This window comes from Mus pahari, chromosome 6 (genome assembly GCF_900095145.1).
Source record: "Mus pahari chromosome 6, PAHARI_EIJ_v1.1, whole genome shotgun sequence".
Taxonomy (NCBI): Eukaryota; Metazoa; Chordata; class Mammalia; order Rodentia; family Muridae; genus Mus; species Mus pahari.
Window position 1 is genome coordinate 90,587,720 of NC_034595.1, and position 20,729 is coordinate 90,608,448.

General features: G+C 52.8%; 1 protein-coding gene across 2 annotated transcripts; it reads left to right on the top strand.

Moving 5' to 3' along the window:
• The first annotated feature begins 3,962 nt into the window (after positions 1 to 3,962).
• On the top strand, positions 3,963 to 20,482 carry Tas1r2 (taste 1 receptor member 2). Of its 2 annotated transcripts, XM_021200961.1 has the most exons (7): positions 3,980 to 4,184; positions 5,948 to 6,248; positions 9,870 to 10,013; positions 10,101 to 10,646; positions 12,462 to 12,671; positions 17,621 to 17,744; positions 19,082 to 20,065. In XM_021200961.1, exons 1-7 carry the CDS (start codon positions 3,994 to 3,996, stop codon positions 20,008 to 20,010), a joined length of 2,445 nt encoding a protein of 814 aa, XP_021056620.1. In that variant the 5' UTR covers positions 3,980 to 3,993; the 3' UTR covers positions 20,011 to 20,065. The 2 variants fall into 2 exon arrangements, with proteins under 2 accessions (XP_021056619.1, XP_021056620.1); XM_021200960.1 differs by having other exon boundaries at positions 3,963 to 4,184; positions 9,870 to 10,646; positions 19,082 to 20,482.
• Positions 20,483 to 20,729: the final 247 nt, after the last annotated feature.

Below are 20,729 nucleotides of genomic sequence, written 5' to 3' on the forward strand. Positions count from 1 at the left end.
CATTTTCATCGTGTGTATCCTTTGCATGTCCGTACATGTTTATACAGGTGCCCACGCGGCCAGGACGGGTAGATCGGAATAGTTGGGGCTGGTGTTATAGGCCTTTGTGAGTTTACATCTAAATTCTAGTTGCCTGATAAAGCACTGAGCGCTCTATCTGATGGGCTATCTTTCTAGCTCCAGTATGCTTGTTTGGAGACATGCTAGGTAGCCCAGGTTAGCCTTGAATCTGGTCCCTCAGCCATCTGAGTGCTGGGTTTTCTAGCCCATGTCTCCAGGCCTGACTTTAAGAAGCACAGCAGACTTTTCCTACTGTGAGCGGACCTTATCTATTGAGTATTTAAATAGAACAGAGGATGAGCTCGCCCAGGAGGGGAATGTCCCCCGGAGATGGTTCTGGCCTGCCCTCATTCATTCTCCCATTGTCCCTCTCTTCAAACCCACCTCCCTCGCTTCTCCCTTTACAGTCTATGGGTTCCCTGTCCCCTGGAGAACCTTGCCTAATACCTACGTCAAGGACTCTGTCTCCTTACTCTTAGCCACTAGCAGGTACAGCCTCGCTCCCTTTGAATCTGAGGCAGAGCTGACACGGCACATCTCAGGAGAGCAGGGATGCTGGGATGCAACCCCAAATCTCTCTGCTGTCCTCCTGTGTCCGCCTCGGGGAGACCCATTCACGTGGAACTGATTCCTACAGGAGGCATGAAGGGCTGTGCCCATCAATGAAGCTCTGGGCTCAAGCTCACTGGCCCCAGGAACTCCCTTCTAGACAGTGATAACATGGCTGTGCCTGCAGAAGGGAAGGGCGGCGTTTATAGCTCTGTCTTTGAATGAATGGCATCAATCAATCACAGGCATATTGAGTAGCTTTTACAGTTCTGAAGATGGACCCTGAACTCTCGCCCGTGACTGGTGAGCACTGGACTGCTGAGCCACACCCCATCATCCCTCTGGAAGCTCCTCTCTATTGCTGATCATATCAGGACACTATTTGGCTTCTGTGGCAGGGCCAGCGGAGGTCAGGGGTGGTAGTGGGCATAGTAGGAAGCAGATTTGAACCCAAGTCTACTCCATAAGGTGACTGGCTTCTGGGTTCCTCTGTCCCTGCCATTATATGACCCTCCCATGCTGTTTGGGGGAGGAGGAGACTCCAAGCCATCACCTTATTCCCTTGGGCTTGAGGCTGCCGGGCTCTCAAGGACACGCTTCCTGGTTGGGTTCCTGAGGCTGCTCTGGATGGTCCTCAGGATCAGTCCCCGTGTCTGCGGTCACCCACAGAGCCCCTTCATTTCCCTGCTGTGGCCAGAGGCTCAGCCACAGCAGCCCTGAGCCCGAACAGGAACCATTTGACTGGCCGGATGTCCCCAAGGCCGCTGCAGCACACACTGTCACTCAAGCGTACCAGCTAAGGAAATGAGGGACCATCTGTGCCTCCTGGACGCTGGGCGACCCGGAGCCTCAGCAGGATGGGGCAGAGGAAATGGCAGGGAACACACCTGCTCCTACCCAGCCCTGTGTTCATTTCCTTAGTTCAGGCATCAGCCCCATAAGTTTAGATGCTAAGTCAGGCTGGCCTAGACCACAGGCTGTGTGGCCAGCACTGACATAAAGGCTTTAGAGAGTTTAATGTGTCTGGCAAGATGACTCAGAGGGTAAAGGCACTTGTCACCAAGCCTAATGACCTGAGTTTGATTCCTGAGGCACACGTGGTAGATGGCAAGAACCCGTTGCTGCATCTCTGACCTTCGTCCACTCCCCCGAGTGAGTGTACAAGTGCGCGCGCGCGCACACACACACACACACACACACACACACACACACACGCAATAAATGTAGTAAAAAATCTGATTTTACCCTTCATAGCAGTAAAGTGTAACCTGTTCTACCCATTTCCCTGATGAGGACTCTGAAGGACAGGGTGGGTACCAGGCTACCAGGGTAACATGAGATGATGGCCCGAGCTTCAGTTTCCCTGGATGCTGAGCCAGGGGACACTACTACAGCGTCTTGTCCAGGCTGACTGGTGGTGGAGTCTCGATCCCTGAGCCTCCAAGCCTCAAGCCTGACACTTTTCAGTGGCTGGGGACCAGATGAGCCAGTAAGCAGAAGGGTTGGGGGGTGGGGCTGGAGGTCGGCCTCAGAGTGGGGACACTTGGTGACTAAGGATCATCCAATAAAAAACCATTCAGTCTTGGAGGCCGGCGGGGATGGGGACTTGTGATTGGGCCCCATGATTCCCCAGCCAAGGTACAATCTCAGGTCCTCGGCAGGGCTGTTGTAGCTGCCTTTCACAGGTGAGAGACACCGAGGCTCCTGGGACACAGCAGTTTGCTGAGGAGTGGGAGGTAGTGCCCTCTCACCCAGAAAGCACCTCGAGTCTGCAGAAGCCTTAATATCCTGCTCACCATCTCTTTATTTTTCTTTTCTTTTTTCTTTTCTTCTCTTCTTCTCCTCCTTCTCCTTCTTCCTCCTCCTCCTTCCTCTCTCTCTCCTCTCTCCTCTCTCTCTCTCCCCCCTCTTCCCCCCTCTCTCTCTGTCTCTCTCTCTCTGACACAGGGTCTCAGGTAGCTCAGGCTGTCCTTTCCCCAGCTTAGTTTTGGTTGCTGTGATAAAATGCTGACTGAAAGCAGTGATTCTTTCTTTTTTTATTTTATTTTTATTTTATTTTTTGGTTTTTTGAGACAGGGTTTCTCTGTGTAGCCCTGACTGTCCTGGAACTCACTCTGTAAACCAGGCTGGTCTCGAACTCAGAAACCTTCCTGCCTCTGCCTCCCAAGTGCTGGGATTAAAGGCGTGTGCCACCACGCCCGGCTCTTTCTTTTTTTAAATAAAAATTTACTTAACTTTATTTATGAGTACACTGTCACTGTCTTCAGACACACCAGAAGAGGGCATCGGATCCCATTACAGATGGTTGTGAGCCACCATGTGGTTGCTAGGAATTGAACTCAGGACCTCTGGAAGTGCAGTCAGTGCTCTTAACCACTGAGCCATCTCTCCATCCCCAAGAGCAATGATTCTTTACAGCTTGTAGGTTATGGTGCATCTCGGAGAGGAGTTAGGGCAGCTGCCAGGGGCAGCACCTCCTACAGTAAGCCAAGCCCTCTCATACCAATCAAGAAAAAGGCCCTAGAGATCTCCCCATAGGCCAGTGTGACTGAGGCAATTCCACATCAGAGGCCCCTCTTTCCAGATGACTCTGTCAAGTTGACAAAAACTAACCAGCACCCTGTATAGTCAAGGCTCCACCTGATGCCAACTCTGCATCACCGTACCCAGCCAGTCTTGAGATCCCATGAGGCTCAAGTGGAGACTGAGCCCGTGGGGAACCAGGGCAGACCTCCCCAATACTCTGCCCAGTGTCTGATCAACGCTAGACTTGCTTACAGGCTCTGCTGTGAGGGGGTTCACCCCTCTGCATCCTAAGGCAGCTCAGAGCCCAAAGTGTGCAGGAGGAGGGGAGGGGAGGAGACCAGACTGAAGACATACAAGAGGGTATAGGATCATGAGGGCACATCGAGGAAGACGGTTGGGAAAGGAGCTTGGGATACCCCAGTCTCCTCTACCCATTGGATAGGTGGTGGCAGCTCTGGGCTGCATACCGGGTGTATGCCAAGGGAGACACCAAAGGAATGGACGAGGCTTGGCTCGCTGCGACCATGGCTGTCTTCTCTGCCTTCCTTATGCGCTTTGCATGTCCACCACGGCTGACTGCCACCTTCACAGCCGATGGCCACACAGGTATGAGCTCAGACAGAAGGCTGGGTGCAGCCACGTCATAAAGACGCTGTGTTCTCCCAAGCCATGCAGGCCCCACTGGGCCCCACAAATATATCCTGCTCCAGTCTCTGTTCCTCGCCCTTAGCCCTTAAGGATGTCCGCCCGTCCCCGGGCAGGATCGTCACTATGTAAATGTCTGTGCAAATGCCTCAGTGTGGGGTGAGCGGCTCCACAGTGAGGCTGGGCATCATCTAAGGCTGTTGCTTGGCTGGCATGGGGCCCCAGGCGAGGACACTCCACTTGCTGTTTCTCCTGCTGCACGCTCTACCGGAGCCGGTCATGCTGGTAGAGAACTCCGACTTCCACCTGGCTGGGGACTACCTCCTGGGTGGTCTCTTTACCCTCCATGCCAACGTGAAGAGCATCTCCCACCTCAGCTACCTGCAGGTGCCCAAGTGCAATGAGTGAGTTTGCAGTGAAGTTGTAAGTGGTGGTGGAGGGGTGGGGCAGAGAGTCAGGACCCTGGAAAGTACCCAGAATGCATCTCTTCAGTCATTGCCAAACCCCCAATCCTAGATCTAGCCTGCTAGCCCCAGTGCCCCCTGCACGATCTGTGCCACTCCCAATCTTAGATCCAGCAAGCCTGCTAGCCCCAGTGCTCCCTGGCAGATCTGTGCCACCCCCAATCCTAGATCTAGCCTGCTAGCCCCAGTGCCCTCTGCATGATCTGTAACACCCCCAATCCTAGATCTAGCCTGCTAACTCCCAGTGCCCCATGTATGATCTGTGCCAACCCCCCAATCCTTGATCCTGTCTGCTAGCTCCCAGTGCCCCTACTGCATGATTTGTGTGCCAACCCTCCCCCCCCCAGTCCTAGATGCAGCCTGTTCGCCCTCAGTGCCCCTCCCCTTGCACAATCTGCTGGAATTTTAAGTGGTTGTTTGCAACCCGGAGACCTGGTTTGTCCCTATGTTACATCCCTGGAAAGACAGGATGTTTAAACTCACATAATCACCATCAAAGCCATCCTCAGCCACTTGGGCAAATGGGGGAGCCACCACCCCCAATAAGACTATGTCAAACCTTGTCTAGACCTCAGGCTTTGCCTTGCCAGGCAGAAGGTGGCATTTGGGTAGCGAGCTCTGAAACTGGATACTGGAGGGCAGCTTTGCAGTCCCCAAGGTTGTGGCTGGGGAAATAGGGAGTGCTTCTGGGCCTGGGGAGTCCTCCTTCCCCTTCTGTGTGCCATTTGGGGGGTGACAGCTCCACTTAAAGACTGAGTCACCCTGATTTTGCTCAGGAGGAGGAACATTCTGGGTGATAGGGAAGAGAGAGAGAGAGAGAGAGAGAGAGAGAGAGAGAGAGAGAGAGAGAGAGAGGACTAACTAAGGGTTGACTGGGAATTCACCACTTATACAGTGAGGAGGATGCTGTGGAGGATGCTGGGGAGGCTGGTGCTAAGTGCTCTGATGCCTGTGATGATGATGATGATGATGATGATGATGATGATGATGTCTGTCATGATTGTCAGTGACAATGGCAGAGACTCAGTGATGTCACTAGCAATGCTGACTGCAGCGGTAACGGTGGTAGTTACCATGGGTGTAGGGATGATGCTGATGGTGGTAGTGGTGGTAGCCGTTACTGTGATGGTGGTGATGAGGATGGCTGGGCGTGATGGTGGTAGCCGTAGTGATGGTTATGGCGTTAGTTCTAATGATTTTAACGATGGCGATGGCGGTGTTGATGGTGGTGGTGGTGGTGATAGTGACCATGTTAATAGTTATATGGTGGTGTTTTGGTGGTGGTGGTGGTAGCTGTATAGATGGTACAGTAGGGGTGCTGGTGATGGTATTAGCAATGGTAGCAGTCTGGGCAGTAATGGTGATGGTGGTGATGGTGGTGATAATGCAGTGGTGGTGGTGATGTTGGTGATAATGCAGTGGTGGTGGTGGTGGTGGTGATGGTGCTGGGATAGTAGGAGATGACGGTGACAGCGGGGATGGCAGCGATGGACACTGTGGACAATGGTAAGGATCATGGGGATCACAGTGTGGTCATAGGGACGGAGGTGACCGGAATACAGCAAGTGCCAGAACCTTCTAGGGTGTCCCTTGTCAGATTTTCTCATTTGGAGAACAGAGCAGAGAACAGAACTAAGCCCTGCTCCCGCCCCGCCCCGCCCCGCCTCCTCTGGACACTCCCCTCACCGTCTGTGGTCCCGCAGGTACAACATGAAGGTGTTGGGCTACAACCTCATGCAGGCCATGCGCTTCGCTGTGGAGGAGATCAACAACTGTAGCTCTCTGCTGCCCGGCGTGCTGCTCGGCTACGAGATGGTGGATGTCTGCTACCTCTCCAACAATATCCAGCCTGGACTCTACTTCCTGTCACAGGCTGATGACTTCCTGCCCATCCTCAAAGACTACAGCCAGTACAGGCCCCACGTGGTGGCCGTCATTGGCCCAGACAACTCTGAGTCTGCCATCACCGTGTCCAACATTCTCTCCTACTTCCTCGTGCCACAGGTGATGCCTGGGAGATGCGACCAGGGAGGGGCAGAGGGGCAGGTATCCCGAGGCTGGGAAGCTCCTCCTCCCTGTCAGGCATGGCAGGAACATGAGCTGGGGCAAACATCAAGCTTAGGGCTGGCTGACTTACTGGGGAGCCTGTGACAACTCTCTTCACCCTTCTGAGCCTCCGTTTCCCCATCTGTAAAGTGGGCTGATGAAACTCCATCCCAGGACTGACAGTGGGTTGAAGTAGTCAACCCAAAAAGAGTTTTCAACATACAGTAGGTGGTCTGCAATGCTGTCATTACCATAAAATGCATCTTTCTCCAGAATGAGGACTAAAGAGCAGGCGGTATTAGCTTGCTCAGTTGCCAGGCACAGGGCCTGACTCATAGTAGGCCCTCAAGGAGTGAGGCCTCACTAGGGCCTGGGGAGATGACTCAGATGGTAAAGTGTGCAGGCATGGGGACCTGAATTTGGATCTCCAGCATCCACATAAAACACCTGGACCAGCAGTGGGGGAGGGGTGTGGAGACAGGGGGATTCTCTGAGCTCACTGGTCAGCTAGTCTTGCCAAACTGGTGACTTCCAGGCTCAATGAGAGGACTTACCTCCAGAAATATGGTAGAGAGTGACTGAGGAAGATGCCTAATAGTGACTTCTGGCTTCCATATGTGTATAGACATGTGAACCTATACACACATACACACATGTGTGTGCATACACACACACATGCACACATATACGCATGTGCACATACACACATACATATCCCAACAGTGCTGATTGTCTGCTATTATCTTTTAAATTTGGCGAGGGATAGGGGAATGGGACAAGAGACAGGGTCTCTCTGCGTAGCCCTGGCTGTCCTGGAACTCATTCCGCAGACCAGGCTGACCCTTTGAACTCACAGAGATCCTCCTGCCTCTACCTCCCGAGTGCTGGGATTAATGGAATGGACAGCCACTCCTGGTATCTTTAAATTTTCTTTTTTGGATTACATTTCCACGTATTGGGAGAGAGGACACTCGTGATGTCATGGCACGTGTATGGAGGTCAGAGAATGGTCTGTGGGAGTCGGTCCTCTCCTTCCACCAAGGGGCTCTTGGAAGACTAGACTCATCCTTAGTCTTAACAGCAAGTGCCTGTACCTCCTCAGCCATCCTGTGAGGCTCTGACAGCCATCAACCTGTCACCAGCCATGTGGGTGTTGTGCCCAGTCCAGCACAGGTGTAGAATATTAAGTATAAATCAGACTGACACACAGTAGGTCAGCACAAGTATTGGGAATTGCTGCTGCAGCGCTTACTTCGTGAAGTACCCAGAGTGGGGTCAGACACTTAGTAGGTGCTAAAAATAGGTGCTAACATTTTGATGTGCAATGTCTGGTCCAGGGTTGAGTGCATCCTTTTATCCATGTAAAAGATATTTTCTGAACATCTACTGTGTGCCAGGGATAGTTGTAGGTGCTAAGAAATAGCTGGGAACCAAGCGCAAATCTGGGAAGACACGGACAATACATACGGATGAATGAGTGACCCAGACTGTTAGAAATGTTGTGGGTAAAATTGCCAGGGGAGGTCAGGCGTGGTAACACATGCCTTTAATCCCAGCACTCCAGAGGCAGAGGTGGGCGGAAATCTGTGAGTTCAAGGCCAGCCTGGCCTACCGAGTGAGTTTCGGGACACCCAAGGCTACACAGAGAAACCCTGTCTCCAAAAACAAAACAAAAAACAATAACAAAAATAGCCATGGGTGGGTGGAGACTGAGGCAGGCTTAAGAGATTGGATGTTTTAGTGTGGTGATCAGATGGGTGTGTGGACCACAGGGGAGGTGCGTGTGCGAGCACCTGAGAGGAAAGCATTCGAGGAAGAAGATTCAGCAGAGGCCCCTGACGGGCACAGGGAGCAGAGCCAGGGCCTGGAGAGTGCTGGCTCGGGTGGAGTGTGGGGGTCGCTGATGGGTCTGGATGGTCACCCATCATGAGGGGGACCCCGCAGGCAGTGATCTTGGAAGAGTGAGGATGGAAGCTTGGTGCGGGTTGACGTCATCAGCTTACATCAGACTTAGGGAGCCTAGCGCCAGGTGGCTCATCGTCAGCGTATTTAAAGCATGGTGCCATTTGAGAAAGTTTCCAGGCGATGGCCAGTTAATAGAGCTTAACGTGCCACTTCGTAGAAACTTCTTTACAAAGTCCGTGTGAGTGTGAGGGTGGGTCGCCTAGAACCTGGTTTGGCCTGTGACTTGGCTGGCATAGAGATCGTCACTGCGTGTGACATCTCTCCACCCTAGGGACAGTATCTTAGGATTTCTGTCGCTGTGAAGAGACATCACAACTACAGCAACTCTTAGAAAGGGAAACATTTAATTCATTCATTACAGTTTCAGGGGTTTAGTTCCTTATCGTTGTCATGGCCGGGAAGCATGGCAGCATGCAGGCAGACCTGGTGCTGGTGGAGGAGCTGAGAGCTCCTCATCTTGATCTGCAGGCGGCAGCAGGAGACTGTGTGCCACACTGGGCATAGCTTGAGCATAAGAGACTTCAAAGTCCGCCCCCACAGTGACACACTTCCTCTAAAAAAGGCCACACCTCCTAATAGTGCTATTCCCTATGGACCAAGCATTCTAATACCCAAGTCTATGAGGGCCACACCTATTCAAACCAGCACAGATGGGTTCTGTGAACTGGGAGTTAGGGAGGGAGAGTCTGGGATAAACATTCTGGGGGGATTTGGGTGAAGTCTGCCTGTGTAGCAAAAGGTAGGTGAGGTCTGTCTCCACAGATACCAAAAAGGTTACCGGGTCATTAACAATATCCACTCTCAGCTTTCTGGATGGAAGGCAGGTGTTTTATTCCCCCCATTGAGGAGAGACTCCAGCATGATTAATATTCCCAGTTTCCCTACTGACCTTTGGTCACAAAAGTCCTTATGCCTCCAACACCTATCAGGTGAGAAGCTGGTGGGTAGACTCAGAGAAGAACCGGAGACTGGGGTTGGAAAAGTCAAGTTTGAGATGAGAGGTGGACATTCCCGAATCCAAGCCTGAGGTTCGGGAGGGAGGGTAGACCTAGGGTTGGGTATTGGGGTTGCGGGCCTCGAAATGATGTTTGTGTAAGAGGCTGCATGAGACTTGTAAGGAAGATGGTGTGGTGGGAGGGAATCCAGGCTGGGAGCCTCATTTTGGGGTACACTGAGGCTATGAGGTCACAGCTGGAGCCACGGCAAGAGATGGAGCAGCCAGTGACCCCACACAAACCTAGGGTGGCTTCAAGGAGGACCTGTGGCTGACCGGTGAGGCTGGGCTGCTGGGGGAAGATGAGAGCCATGCTCAGGATGTGAGGGAGGAGCTCAGTCAGGGTTGCTAAGCAACGGGAAGAGACAGGGTTGCTAAGCAACACGAAGAGACAGATGTTACCACCTAGCCAGGGTGTGACTCATAACAGGTGCAGAGGCACTAGGTGAATAAGGGACTGATACGGGTCATCCAGCCAGGGTATGGCGCATAGTAGGGCCTCACATGTACTAAGGTGTCCATGATGATGATGATATAGTCACAGCCCTGGGTGTGTCGGTGTTCCCAGGGTAATGATGTCAGATGGAATCCCTCTTCTAACATCCTCCCATTCCCCACAGGTCACATACAGCGCCATTTCTGACAAGCTGCGGGACAAGCAGCGTTTCCCTGCCATGCTGCGCACAGTGCCCAGTGCCACCCACCACATCGAGGCCATGGTGCAGCTGATGGTTCACTTCCAGTGGAACTGGATCGTGGTGCTGGTGAGTGATGATGATTATGGCCGTGAGAACAGCCACCTGCTGAGCCAGCGTCTGACCAACACTGGCGACATCTGCATCGCCTTCCAGGAGGTTCTGCCCACACCAGAACCCAACCAGGCCGTGAGGCCCGAGGAGCAGAGCCAACTGGACAACATCCTGGACAAGCTGCGGCGGACCTCGGCGCGCGTCGTGGTGGTGTTCTCGCCGGAGCTGAGCCTGCACAACTTCTTCCACGAGGTGCTGCGCTGGAACTTCACGGGCTTCGTGTGGATTGCCTCTGAGTCCTGGGCTATTGACCCGGTTCTGCACAACTTCACGGAGCTGCGCCACACGGGCACCTTCCTGGGTGTCACCATTCAGAGGGTGTCCATCCCTGGCTTCAGCCAGTTCCGAGTGCGCCATGACAAGCCAGGTTATCCCATGCCTAACGAGACCAACCTGCGGACTACCTGTAACCAGGACTGCGACGCCTGCCTGAACATCACCGAGTCCTTCAACAACGTTCTCATGCTTTCGGGGGAGCGTGTGGTCTACAGCGTGTACTCGGCCGTCTACGCGGTGGCCCACGCCCTCCACAGACTCCTCCGCTGCAACCAGGTCCGCTGCACCAAGCAAATCGTCTACCCATGGCAGGTGAGGGCCCAGACTCGCAGGGACTGGCTCCACCATTGCCGTGCACAGGGACAGGGCAAAGGGGTACAGGAAGCCACAGGCGTCCCCTATCTCCAGATGCCCAGCAAGCACAGGGTCTGAGTTCGAATCCCCAGCCGCCATGTCAGAAACTGACTTGGCTGTGAGTGCCTATAATCCCAGCGCTGGGGCAGGTGGAGATGGAAGGTTCATTGGCATTGATGGCCACCAATGAAGTGAGAGACTCTGTCTCAGGGATAAGATAGGAAGTGAGAGAGAAGGACACTTGATGTTCTCCTCTGGGCTCTGTGCGGGTGCACAGGCATGCATACTCCCTCTCTGCACCCCGTACATATGCTACACACACACACACACACACACACACACACAGCAGCCCAACTTTGTCCTATTTCGGTCACGTATCACCACCCCATAGCCCCAGAACCTAGTCCCGCATTCTGAGTACCTATGTTTTGAAAGGTGCAGTTCTTTGAAAGGCATTTGGCTACCAGCTACGTGCCAGCTCCTTAGTGCTGAGACACCGGTGGCCCATGTCATTCCTCAGGGCGGTGCTCTGGCGCTATCCACGTGCTCACGAGGATGCATCCTCACGGTTGATCTTGCACACTTAGGGAGGCTGATGCACAGGGGGCACAAAGTCTCAGAGCCAACTAGGAACTGAGCTAGGACTGCGGTTCAGCCCCAGGGTGCCATGTTCAAGCTGGCACCGGTGTTGGGAACCGACCCTATGGTTCAGGGGAGTAGGAATGATGGGTGGGGAACAGTGCCAGCTGATGTTTGCAGTTGAGAGAGCTCCCGGGGGATGCCCCAGGTGACTTCTAGGAGAAAGGGGAAGAAAGCATTATTCCCAGCTACTGTTCTAAGTTTATTTTTCTCTTTTATCTTAATGTTTTACTTATATGAGTGTTTGCCCGTGTGTTAATGTCTGTGCACCACATGTGTGCAGTGCCCGTGGAGGCCAGAAGAGGGCATTGGATCCCCTGGAACTGGGATTACAGGTGGTTGTGAGGTGCCGTGTGGGTGCTGGGAATTGAACCTAAGTCCTTGGAAGAGCAACTGGTGCTCTTAACTGCTGAGCCATCTCTCCAGCTCCTGTTCTAAGTTTCTGGTGTGACTCCAGAGACCAGAAGAATCCTATCGCTTCCATTTTGCAGATGAGAAACTGGAAGTTTCTTCTGTCAAGAAACTAGAAGTCCGGGCTGGTGAGATGGCTCAGCGGGTAAGAGCACCCGACTGCTCTTCCGAAGGTCCGGAGTTCAAATCCCAGCAACTACATGGTGGCTCACAACCATCCGTAAGGAGATCTGACTCCCTCTTCTGGAATGTCTGAAGACAGCTACAGTGTACTTACATATAAATACTTACAAATAAATAAATACATCTTAAAAAAAAAACTAGAAGTCCCTTTAATCCTAGCACTTGGGAGGCAGAGGCAGGTGGATTTCTGAGTTTGAGGTCAGCCTGGTCTACAGAGTGAGTTCCAGGACAACCAGGGCTACACAGAGAAACCCTGTCTCGAAAAACAGGAAAAAGAAAGAAAGAAAGTAAGTAAGAAAGAAAGAAAGAAAGAAAGAAACAAACAAACAAACAAACAAACAAACAAACAAATCAGAAGTCCAGAGAGGTTGAGCTCCAGGCACATCAGGTTCCAGGGTCACCACCTGACAGTTCCACGTCCCCAATGCTCCCAATAGACAGGTGTTGAGGCTGGTTTTGGGGGTGGGGAGCGGGGTAGACTCTCAAATGTCGGGTCCCATCGGATGCCAGCTCTGCTATCCTTCTTTCTGACCCCTCCAGCTACTCAAGGAGATCTGGCGTGTCAACTTCACGCTCCTGGGCAATCAGCTCTTCTTCGACCAACAAGGGGACATGCCGATGCTCCTGGACATCATCCAGTGGCAGTGGGACCTGAGCCAGAACCCCTTCCAAAGCATCGCCTCCTACTCTCCCACCGAAAAGAGGCTGACCTACATTAACAATGTGTCCTGGTACACCCCCAACAACACGGTCAGCTTGGAGGGCAGTGCCTCGGGGCTTGTCAAGAAGGGGCTCCAGGGATGCGTCAGCAGTAGCCGTCGGGGTCTCCGTTTGGGATGTAGGGTCTAGCTAGGGTCATGTCCTTCTTTGTCAACTGAGAGCTATGGAGTTGAAGGTGTTCCAGCTCCAGGAGACGGGGAATCTGGGGCTTTGGCTCACAGCCCTGCGCTCAAGTGCGTGTGGCTCCCACATTAGCATGGCGTGATGGGTTAGGCTTGATTTCTACCACCAGACAACTGATAAGAAGTGCTTCATGGGCACAGGGTGTATTCCACTCAGGGTTTCAGGATGCAGTCTGTCTTGGTGGGAGGGCACGGCCTCAGGAGCCTAAGGTGGCAGACCCCATTGCATCCACAGACAGGAAGCAAAGAGAGACGGATGCTGTCTCCATTTTATTCAGGCCCATGGGATGAGGCCACTCATATCCAAAGTGGACCTTCCCTCTGCTAAAATTTTCCAGAGACATCCTCTCAGACATATCTAGAGGTGCAGATCCTAAGTTTCATTAAGTCAATAGGGTTTACCTGTCACAGGGACCGAGGCTACTGCTCTCCCCGTTGCATAGGCTAGAACACTGAAGGCACAGAGAGGTTGGTTAATCTCCTCAATGCCACACAGCTTGCCTATGGAAGAGGCTTTCTCTACACAGCCTTCCAGCCAGTCACCACTGTTGAGTCTGTGAAGTGAATCAGGTTGACGTCTTTCTGTTTTCTTGAGCTCGAACCACAGACGTTCTTTGTTGCAGCTGCTGCAGGCAGAAGCCGAGGGAGAGGTGAGGCCGGTCCCTGCAGAGGCCAGGAACCTGCTTGGCCTCTTTCCTGCTGTATGGCACTCCCTGGCTTTCCTTGGCTTGTGAAAGCTCCACTCTGATCTTTGCTTCCGTCACCTGATATCTCTCTGTGGTCTTGTTGGTATCCACGTGTCCCCTCTGTGTAAGAACACAGGTTCTCTCGGATGAAGGACCCTTCTTTTCTCTAAGTATATATGCAATGGAGTCAGGTCGTATACTTAGGACATAGGCATTGGGACATACGAGGTCTTACTCAGTCTATGTCCCATTGAAATGCAGAGCCTGAGGCAAGGGTCACATGTGATACATTACAGACATGCCTCCAAGTACCAAGACTGGGAGACGGGATGGGAAGGCATGCAGCAGGGGAAAGGAAAAGCCAGTGCAAGGGAATGTCCTCGAGCCAGACACTGCTGCAACCCACAGTAGCACCACCTTCCTGTTACCTTCTAAGGATCTGCCACAGAGCTGTGTCTCAAGGGAGAGACGGGCAGCATGGGTTGTCTGGATCCCATCCCCCGGTGGCCACAGGTGGCTCTGGAGTGCTAAGCCCTTGGGTTTCCAGGTCCCATGTGGCTGGGTGTCTCAAAGCTCCTGGCTGACATCTTACACCACAGCCCCGTGGCAGAGAGTGAAAGGCGCGGCCTGCTAGCTGAGGCGAGGCTAGCCAGGGATGGCTGCATGAGAGAGATTATCCTGCACGAATCTGGAGGGCCACAGAGCCTTTAGGATATTAGGCAACCCTGTTTGTGCCAAGGGGGTATTTGGTGGGCAGTGACAGGCAGTGAGCGCCACTCTGGAGTCACCCTCCTTCTCAAGCATGCATGTGGCTGCTCTGGGTGACTCCCTGGCATGATGGTAACCTCCAATCCTAAGGTCCCCAGCCCTGGATGCCTGATGGTAAACATCTCCAAGACAGAGGTGTAGTAGGGCTGCCCTGGGGAGGCCAGCAGTCTACCCTGCATGCCCCATCCAGTTTCTTGTGAGACCTGAAACTCCTTCCTGTGACCCTTGCGTTCACTGGTGGGAAAACCTCAGAGGAACCAGCTGGTTTGCCATGGATATGTCTCCCCAGTGGGGACTGGAATCCCATCACTGTGACCCTGAGATCTCTGTTCTTACGGTCTAGTGAACACCGGTGACTTTAGGGTCCTCATTATTTCTTTGTTTGTGTGCTCTGTGGTGATGGGAATCAAGCCCAGGGTCTTCTACATGCTAAGCAAGCTCTCCACCACCAGCTGGCTGTGTTCTTCTCTTCCCGCCTCTTTACCTCTCCCCTCCTTCCTTCTTCATTTCCTTCCCCTCCTCCCCTTCCTCCTTGCCTTCCCTCCTTCCTCCTCTCTTCCTGTTGACAGAGTCTCTAACCCAAGCTGGTCTCGAATACTTTATATAACTGAGCGTACAACTGACTGCCCGATCCTCCTGCCTGGACTTCCTAAGGTTATGGAGTGATGGGCTCAAACCCAGGGCTTCCTGTGTGCTGGGCAATCACTCTGACAACTGAGTTACATCTCCAGTTCTCTTCTTTGGGTTTCTTACATAGCCCAGGATGGACCTTCTGCAAGAGCAGCCAGGGCTTTTAACCCTTGAGCAGTCTCTCCAGCCACCACTTCTGTTATTTACCTAGGTTGGTTTTTCTGTGTTGGGAGAACATGACCACCATGATTTTGATCCTTTTAATTTGCTCAAAGCTTGCACCGCAGCCTAGCATCGATCTGTCCTGGGGATGCTCACGTGCACTTGGTCAGTAAGATGCTGTGCTCTGCTGCTACAGATCAGAGCATCCTGTTAGAGTGTCCTGTTAGAGCGTGTTAGAGCATGTTGTTTTATGGTATTGGTCAAGTTTTCCACTTCTTTGTGGGTCCTCTGTTTATTTCTATGTAGTCATTGAAAACATGGTGTTGACATTTCCAACCATTATTATTGAATACTACACATTCTCTATTTTCTGTTCACTCTTTCTTGCTTTATGTATTTTAGTCTCTCTTGTTAGGGGCATATGTGTTTATGCAAGTACTTTTAAATTAGAACGCTCTACCTATGCATATGCACCCGACTGCAGCTTTGGGGGCTGTGCTGAGCCCCATGGCCCAGTTCTCTAAGACAGTTTGCTCTTCTGTCTTCTCACTGTGGGGACTCCAGGCTCTCCCTGGCCAAGCTGGAAGCCAGCCATCCCCAGTGAAGCTCCCCTCTGTAGCACTACCATCCTACATGGTGCTTATAGCTGACCATCACATTCATGAAGATACTGGTTTCACTCTGGCAGGGCTCTGCACTGCTGACTTTCGCTGCCATACCCAGGCGTCTGGCATCTGTTTGTGCTCCAGGTTTCTGTGTGTGTGCAGGTGTGCATAAGTGTGTGTGTGTGTGTGTGTGTGTGCAGGTGAATGTATGTGTATGTACATGTGGAGGCCAGAGATTAACCTCTGCAGCTGCCTGGCTTTTTTTAAAAGACAGGGTCTCAGACTGGGACCTAGGATCTTCCAATTTAGCGAGGCTGGCTGGGCAGCAGGCCTCATGAGTCCTGTGGTCTCCAGCAACCCAGCCCCGGCATTGACAAGCATGAACACCTGTCTCTTGACCTGGGTTCTGGAGATGGAATTTGGGGCCTCAAGCTTCTGTGGAAGACACACTACCAATGGAGCTATTTCTCCAGAGCCACCATCCACATATGAATGAATGAAAGCCACTGTGAGGTCTCAGGGGTGCAAGGCAGGCCTGATCTGGCTACTCAGGAGCTGGTAAGAGACTGTGAGTTCAGAGGTGGGAGAGACCTGGCAGTGTGTGCTGGGCCATAGACAGATGTGTATCTGTGCTAAGGGCTGTGCACCTATATAGTGCATGCTCATCTTCTTGGCAGAGAAGTCCCCATAAGGCACAGGAAGCCCAGGAGTGGATTGGATGTTTAATTCCTTTAAATTGATGATGATGATGATGTGCATGCATACGTGTGTGTGTGTATGTGCACACATGCATGTGTGTGTGTGTGTGTGTGTGTGTGTGTGTGAGCATGCATGCCGTGGGGCACACATGGGGGTTAAAGAACAACTTTGTGCAGTCACTTCTCTCCTCCCACCTTTATACAGGCTCTGGGGATTGAACTCGGGCTGTCAGGCTTGTCTGCAGACGCCTTTACAAGCTGAGGTATCTTAGCCCATGGATGCTTACTTGTGAGCCACTCAAACTTCTCAGTGGAGTGCTAGGGAGGTGACAAGTTATCTAGATATGTGATCTGATGGCCAGGTACAAGGAAGACATGTGTGTGTGTATGTAGAGGGGAATAAGAAAGTAGAGACCTCAGACTTGAGAGAGGCAAAAAGAGATGGGCTCTGGTGTTGAGGGATCCTTTTGTGGCTCCTGGGTCTGAGCCTTAGGCCCCTCCTTACGTGTGCCCATAAGAGGTCATTCTCCTTGGTCACAGAAATGATGTCATAGGTTCTAATGGCTGCTCACCCACACCTGTGGCTGCCTACAGCCTTCCCTGTCTCCTGCCTCTACCATGGTCTTACCCACACGTGGCCCCCTCACCAGGCTCAGACACTATACCCTCCTCACGCTCAGGCCTAATGTCTCCTCTGTGTATAGCGCCTCCTTTCATCCCACGCTTGGCAACCTTTGTGTGCTGGGCTCCCCTGCAGTAGAGACAGTAGGCACAGGCACTGCCCTTGGGTTCAAGCTCATCTAGGACCCCTGCTCTTCAGAAGGTCAAGCCAACTGGGAGTCTTAGCTGTAGTGACAGAGAAACATGGTAACAAAATAAACGGTGACGGTTCAAGTAAGGATGGATCCGGGAATCTCTCGCTAGCGTTCGACCTTCCTCCACCGAGCTCAGGTTTTTCTTTGGCCACGGTGTCCTCTTTGTGATAAAATGGCTGCCAGAACTCAGAGGGGTTGTGCTCTATCTTGTCAGCATCTTCAGGAAGTCTCTTTTTCACCCTTGGGTGCCTTTGCGAGAGGATGGTGGATTGGGTTAGGCCACAGGCAAAACCGAGAAAGTCCTGCAGAGACCCAGTTCTAACAGCAGTTCAGACAGGGCCAGGTTAGCCTCTCCTGATGGGTGTGGGAGAGATCAGGGGCCTCCCAGAGGGTAGGAAAGGAGGCTCAGAGTCTCTCGCCTTGCTCCCCCCAGGTCCCTGTATCCATGTGTTCCAAGAGCTGCAAGTCTGGGCAGATGAAAAAGCCTGTGGGCCTCCACCCGTGCTGCTTTGAGTGCGTGGACTGTCCGCCGGGCACCTACCTCAACCGCTCAGTAGGTATGGATCCCACCCCGCTCCGCCCTTCATTAGCAGACCCCGGGTCCTCTGTTCATGGCTCAGTGTCCCCACCCTGTCCTGGAGTTTTCAGAGGTCCCTTCACTTTGCCAGGGTCTCTGGGGTCTTCCCAGGGGATGCAAGTATCCAAAGGCCTGGTGCCTCTTGTGGCTTCCCGTGAAGCGAAATCCCCAGTATAGGTTTCTGTGTGGTAACTTCAGGAGCAGTCCCTACACCGTGTGCCAAGCACGTCACCCACGGAGCCGTCTCTCCAGTCCCCATTGACTGGATTCTTGGTTTGAAAGCCATTTTCTTTCTAGACCACTGACTCCAGTGTTTCAACTCACATTAGTGCTTAACACAGTTCAGGGTTGAGTGAAAAGCTTTTGCACGACCTCATGGATTAAAAATTAATTGGTGATTTCACCTCTGAATAAAAACACTTGCTGTGTGCTGGGCAGCAAGTAGGGGCCCCAGCTAAGTGCTCATCAAGTGTGTGGAAGGCTTTTGCCGGCCTGTCTGTCCCAGCTGTCTGTAGATAAGGGCCAGCCTTTCCTGGTCTCTGGGGCTCTCTATCTCTGTACCTACCACAGTATCTGACCCTCAGTGCTCTCTGTGGGGTTGGGGAGACATGGTTGGTAAAGAGCTTACCTTGCAAACATGAGGACATGGGTTTGATCCCCAGAAGTCAGGTGAAATAGAGCCAAGCAGGGTGGCATGCGCTTAGAACCAATGTCAGGAGGGTGAGTCACATGGCTTCCTAGGGCTCACTGGCCTGCCAGGTTACTTACCAAGTTCCAGGCAAGCAAGAGAGCTAGTCTCAATAAGGAAGGAAGGAAGGAAGGAAGGAAGGAAGGAAGGAAGGAAGGAAGGAAGGAAAGAAGGAAGGAAGGGAGGGAGGGAGGGAGGAAGGCATTTGAAGAACAATACTGATATTGTCCTCTGGGCTGTACACCCATGTACACACACATGCACACACACATGCATACACACACATACACCATGTAAACACATATATACACCCCCCCCCCGCCAAAGATGTGGTTACAGGTCTCGTCCCCTAGAGAATATCTTAGCAGAGGCCTTGAAGTTGGTGGGTTCTGAGCAAGGAGTTTGAACCCTGATCTGGTAACTTACCAGCTTTGTGACTTTGAAAAAAATGACATAACAGAGCTGGGACCCATTTGTCTGTGAGATGAGGTGACAAGGAAGCTTTGCTCAATCACGGTGGGAAGAGTTCCTTTAGCCTCTCTGCCTCAGTGCCCAGGCCCAGAGAACACGAGGGGGGGGGTGTTCGCGTGTGGGGTCCCACTGACAGGAGTTGCTGTGGGCTCTTGTAGATGAGTTTAACTGTCTGTCCTGCCCGGGTTCCATGTGGTCCTACAAGAATGACATCACTTGCTTCAAGCGGCGGCTGGCCTACCTGGAGTGGCACGAAGTGCCCACCATCGTGGTGACCATCCTGGCCGCCCTGGGCTTCTTCAGTACGCTGGCCATTCTACTCATCTTCTGGAGACATTTCCAGACGCCCATGGTGCGCTCAGCGGGTGGCCCCATGTGCTTCCTGATGCTGGTGCCCCTGCTGCTGGCCTTTGGGATGGTGCCCGTGTATGTGGGGCCCCCCACGGTCTTCTCGTGTTTCTGCCGTCAGGCTTTCTTCACCGTCTGCTTCTCCGTCTGCCTCTCCTGCATCACGGTGCGCTCCTTCCAGATTGTGTGCATCTTCAAGATGGCCAGACGCCTGCCAAGCGCCTACGGTTTCTGGATGCGTTACCACGGGCCCTACGTTTTCGTGGCCTTCATCACGGCCGTCAAGGTGGCCCTGGTGGCGGGCAACATGCTGGCCACCACCATCAACCCCATTGGCCGGACGGACCCTGATGACCCCAACATCATGATCCTCTCCTGCCACCCTAACTACCGCAACGGGCTACTTTTCAACACCAGCATGGACTTGCTGCTGTCCGTGCTGGGTTTCAGCTTCGCTTACGTGGGCAAGGAACTGCCCACCAACTACAACGAAGCCAAGTTCATCACCCTCAGCATGACCTTCTCCTTTACCTCCTCCATCTCCCTCTGCACCTTCATGTCTGTCCACGACGGAGTGCTGGTCACCATCATGGACCTCCTGGTCACTGTGCTCAACTTCCTGGCCATCGGCTTGGGGTACTTTGGCCCCAAGTGTTACATGATCCTTTTCTACCCGGAACGCAACACTTCAGCTTATTTCAATAGCATGATCCAGGGCTACACAATGAGGAAGAGCTAGCCCTGCCCACCGGCATCAGCAGCAGAGCCCCCAGCCACACTACCGGTGTTCCTTGGCCATTCTTTGCAGTGTAGCTATTTTTACCTGCATAGCGCTTGAGAATACCCATAATGCACTCCCCCTGCCCCCCCCCCCCCCCCCCCACCCCCATCCGAGCCGTTTCACTGGCTAGGACCTACCTACCACCCATTTATGGAAGAAACCACCAAGATGACCTAGGGGGCTCCAAGGATGGCCCACCACTGCCATCTGGTGGTCATAGTGAGCACCTGCAGGGCTGTGGCCCCTGCCTTCCTGCTCATGGCTAGTGTGGCTGTGAGGCCAACCATGGTGGCCATGGTGCACTTCAGATGTCTGTTTATCTGTGTTTCATTCCGGTTCCTGGGGAGCACAGACTGGGACTCCTGTGTTCTAACAGTGGGCATCATGGATCCTCCATCGTTGCTTATGAATAAACGTCCCTTGGGTGAAATCAATGTCCCTTCTTGATTTCAGAGGTTTCCTGAGGAAGGGGCTCTGTCTATGCATTTATTGTGTCTGGGTGACCTTGGGCCAACTTGTCTTTGAGCCTACATTTGCCCATCTCTGAAATGGGAGTCATAGTTGCAGATGTTGACGTTTGGAGGCTGAAGAAATGGAAGCCGGAATGAGCGACCCTTCCGGAAGAGATATGGGGAGAGTCACAGCATGGTTGCCATAGACAACCATGATGGAGCCCT

What these genes read in the sequence shown, in the direction of transcription:
- Tas1r2 (XM_021200960.1), top strand. Translation starts at nt 3,994, where the DNA reads ATGGGGCCCCAGGCGAGGACACTCCACTTGCTGTTTCTCCTGCTGCAC. An exon ending in CAGGTGCCCAAGTGCAATGA is followed by an intron (nt 4,185 to 5,947) that starts GTGAGTTTGCAG and finishes GTGGTCCCGCAG; the next exon opens with GTACAACATGAAGGTGTTGG. An exon ending in CTACCTCAACCGCTCAGTAG is followed by an intron (nt 17,745 to 19,081) that starts GTATGGATCCCA and finishes GGGCTCTTGTAG; the next exon opens with ATGAGTTTAACTGTCTGTCC.